The following is a 3,256-nucleotide window of genomic DNA, read 5'->3' as shown; positions in this document are numbered from 1 at the left end:
GCCCCGACTCTTTGAGGGATGTCCTGTCATTGGCTTCATTTTACAGATGAAGAAACCGAGGCTTGGGGAGGTTACATTCATTCAAACAAATATTATTGAGCACGACTTTGCACCAGATACTTGAGGAATGGTGGTGAGCGAGACCAAGTCCCTGGACTTGTGGAGCTGACATTCTGGTCGGGGAGGCTGACACACATGTAAACACAGGAAAGTCATAGACGTTATACATCAGCTGGGCACAGTGGCGCGTACCTGTAGTCCCAGCTACTCAGGAGGCTGAGGCAGGAGGATTGCTTGAGCCCAGGAGTTCAAAGCTATATTGTGCCACGGCTATCACTGCATTCCAGCCTGCGCAACATAGGAGGCCTCGTATCTTAAAAAAAGAAAAAAATCATATATCGATCAGTGCTATGAGGTAAAAAGACTTACAAATAGCAAGTAGTAGAGGCAGGATTTGGACCCAAGTCTAGGTGATGCCAGGGCCCAGCATTTACCCCTCTGCTCTCTTGCCTTCCAAGAAATTATAATAAATCATGGTAAATCAGCTTTTCCCTTTGAGACCCAGATCCTTGGTTTGTTCTGCCCAGGTTTGCAGGCGGTTGGGAGGTAGCTGATGAGCTGTCATTAGGGCTCTGAACCACCTCATTTCTTTTCTTTTTTTTTTTTTAAGTGATGGGGTCTTGCTACATTGCCCAGCCTGGAGTGCAGTGGCTATTCACAGGTGCGATCACAGTGCACTACAGCCTCCAACTCCTGGGCTCAAGCGATCCTCCTGCCTTAGCCTCCTGAGTAGCTGGGACTATAGGTGTGCACCACCATGCCCAGCTGAGCCACCTTATTTCTCCTTTCAGGATCAAGCACCCCAACATTGTAGCCCTGGATGATATCTATGAGAGTGGGGGCCACCTCTACCTCATCATGCAGCTGTGAGTGACCCTACTTCTGCCCCTTCCTCACACCTCTCCCTCTGCCCCCACTCTTTTGGCCTGACTGCCCTATGCCCTGCTGCAGGGTGTCCGGCGGGGAGCTGTTTGACCGCATCGTGGAAAAAGGCTTCTACACAGAGCGGGATGCCAGCCGCCTCATCTTTCAAGTGCTGGACGCTGTCAAGTACCTGCATGACCTGGGCATCGTACACCGGGATCTTAAGGTGGGGCTCAAGGGAGTGTGGTGACCTGGGACACCCGAGGTTGGGGCCTTTACAAACTATTCACTGTCTGACCTTGGGCAACCCTCACACCCTCACTGAGCCTCAGCTTCCCATCTGCAAAATGGACCTTGTAACCCTTAAACTGCCTCTTACCATTCCAGTTCAGATACTCAAAGGGACACAAAAGTGAATTATGCTGTCATTTTATCCAAGTAATGTTTCATGTCTATTTCTGTTTTTTCTCCATTTCTTTTTTATTTGTATATATTCATGGGGTACAAGTGCAATTTTGTTGCATCGATACGTTGCACTGTGGTGAAATCAGGGCCTTCAGTGCATACATCACTGAAGCAACACACGTCATCCACCCCCCTCTCCATCCCCCACCCGTGTCTTTTTCTGATAATAAAAGTCCCATTTGCTCTTTGTAGAAAACTTAGATGGGACAGCAAAGCATAAAGAAGAAAGCCAGAAATCCCTGAATTCCTACTCCTCTGAGATAACAAGGGGGTTCATGTTCTGTAGTATATCTCATTCCGGTCTAGAAGAGCGCTGGGGTGACAGATCTGGGTTTGAATTCTGGTCCTGCTACTCCCTAAGTGGGTTCTTAGGCGTGTCACTTTGCCTCTTGAAGGCATCAGTTTCCTCATCTGTTAAGTGGGATTATCCAGACTGGCCCAGCAGGGATGTGGTAAGGATGACATCAAATCAGGCACAAACCTAGGGCCTGGCACAGTAGATGCTCAAAAATTTCTTTAGGGCTGCACAATACACACCTGAGGTTTACAGAAAATTCCCTCCCACACCTCCTTGGCCTATGTCTTTTCTGGAACTTTTGGCCTTCTTGAGAACTTCCTTGAGTTTCTTATGCCTCCAGCCAAGATGGCAGCCACGAAGCCACAGTCGCTTTTGGAAAATCCATTGTTTCTCAGTGGGTGCTTGCGAAGGCAGAAGGTTCTGCCAGCCTATAGCCATCTCTGACTACCCATCCCCTCCCTCCCATCCTCCAAGCCAGAGAATCTGCTGTACTACAGCCTGGACGAAGACTCCAAGATCATGATCTCCGACTTTGGCCTTTCCAAGATGGAGGACCCGGGCTGTGTGCTCTCCACCGCCTGCGGGACCCCAGGATACGTGGGTGCGGAGGGCCGTGGGCTGGGGCTGTGGGTGGGGGAGGAACCAGGAGCTGCTGGGCAGAGATTTGTCACCACCATGTCACCTTGCCTCCATAGCCCCTGAAGTCCTGGCCCAGAAGCCCTACAGCAAGGCCGTGGATTGCTGGTCCATTGGAGTCATTGCCTACATCCTGTAAGTGGGGACTCCGCCGTGGCAGGATGTGGCCTGAGAGTTGTCCTCTCCCTGCTTTCCTCTCTTCCTCCCTCTGCTTATTCCTTCCTTCCTTCCATCCATAGTTATATTGACCAATTAATTACTAATATCACTTCATTCGATAGATACTATGTTTCAGGCAGTGTGCCAAGCACTGGGGATTTAGCAGAGAACAAACCAAAGTGCCTGCCCTCAGGGAGCTGACCTTCTAGTAGGGAAGACAGATAATCAACAAGTAAATAGATCTATAAAATAATGTCAGGTGATAAAAAATGCTGTGGAGAAATCAAGCAGGGACAGGGAGATGGGGATGATGCCATTTTAGGGAGGGAGGTCAGGGAAGGGCTTGCTGTGGAGGTGACATCTGATTGAGGTAAGGCAGCCACACATTTAAGGTGTTGGGGAAGAATGGTGCAGGCAGAGGGAGCAGAAAGTGCAAAAGCTCTGAGGAGGGCAAGATGGCGGCATGTTCAAGGGACAGAAAGAAGGCCAGTGTAGCTAGACAGGAGTGAGCAGGCAGAAAGGGGTGGAGTTTACAAGGTTCGGGGGGACTCCTTCTTGTGGGTCCTGCCTGACTCCTGGGACTGCCCCAAAGCTCCACCCCAGAGCCAATGGGTGCACTGAATGTGAAAATGAGGATGAGTTTCTCCCCGCCAGGCTCTGCGGCTACCCCCCCTTCTATGACGAGAATGATGCCAAACTCTTTGAACAGATTTTGAAGGCCGAGTACGAGTTTGACTCTCCTTACTGGGACGACATCTCTGACTCTGGTATTTA

The 3,256-nt window shown here is 50.1% G+C and overlaps 1 protein-coding gene across 1 annotated transcript in view; it reads left to right on the top strand.

Annotated features, from left to right (window-relative positions):
* The window catches only part of CAMK1 (calcium/calmodulin-dependent protein kinase I), a 17,262-nt gene that overhangs the window by 5,082 nt on the left and 8,924 nt on the right, over positions 1-3,256 (top strand). The window contains 5 exon segments of the mRNA XM_012646831.1: positions 826-926; positions 1,012-1,150; positions 2,162-2,288; positions 2,383-2,458; positions 3,137-3,249. Of these exon segments, the coding sequence (XP_012502285.1) occupies positions 826-926; positions 1,012-1,150; positions 2,162-2,288; positions 2,383-2,458; positions 3,137-3,249 (556 nt within the window).

Source organism: Propithecus coquereli, unplaced genomic scaffold (assembly GCF_000956105.1).
Source record: "Propithecus coquereli isolate 6110/MARCELLA unplaced genomic scaffold, Pcoq_1.0 Scaffold107, whole genome shotgun sequence".
NCBI lineage: Eukaryota > Metazoa > Chordata > Mammalia > Primates > Indriidae > Propithecus > Propithecus coquereli.
This window is presented reverse-complemented; position numbering and strand designations above follow the sequence as displayed.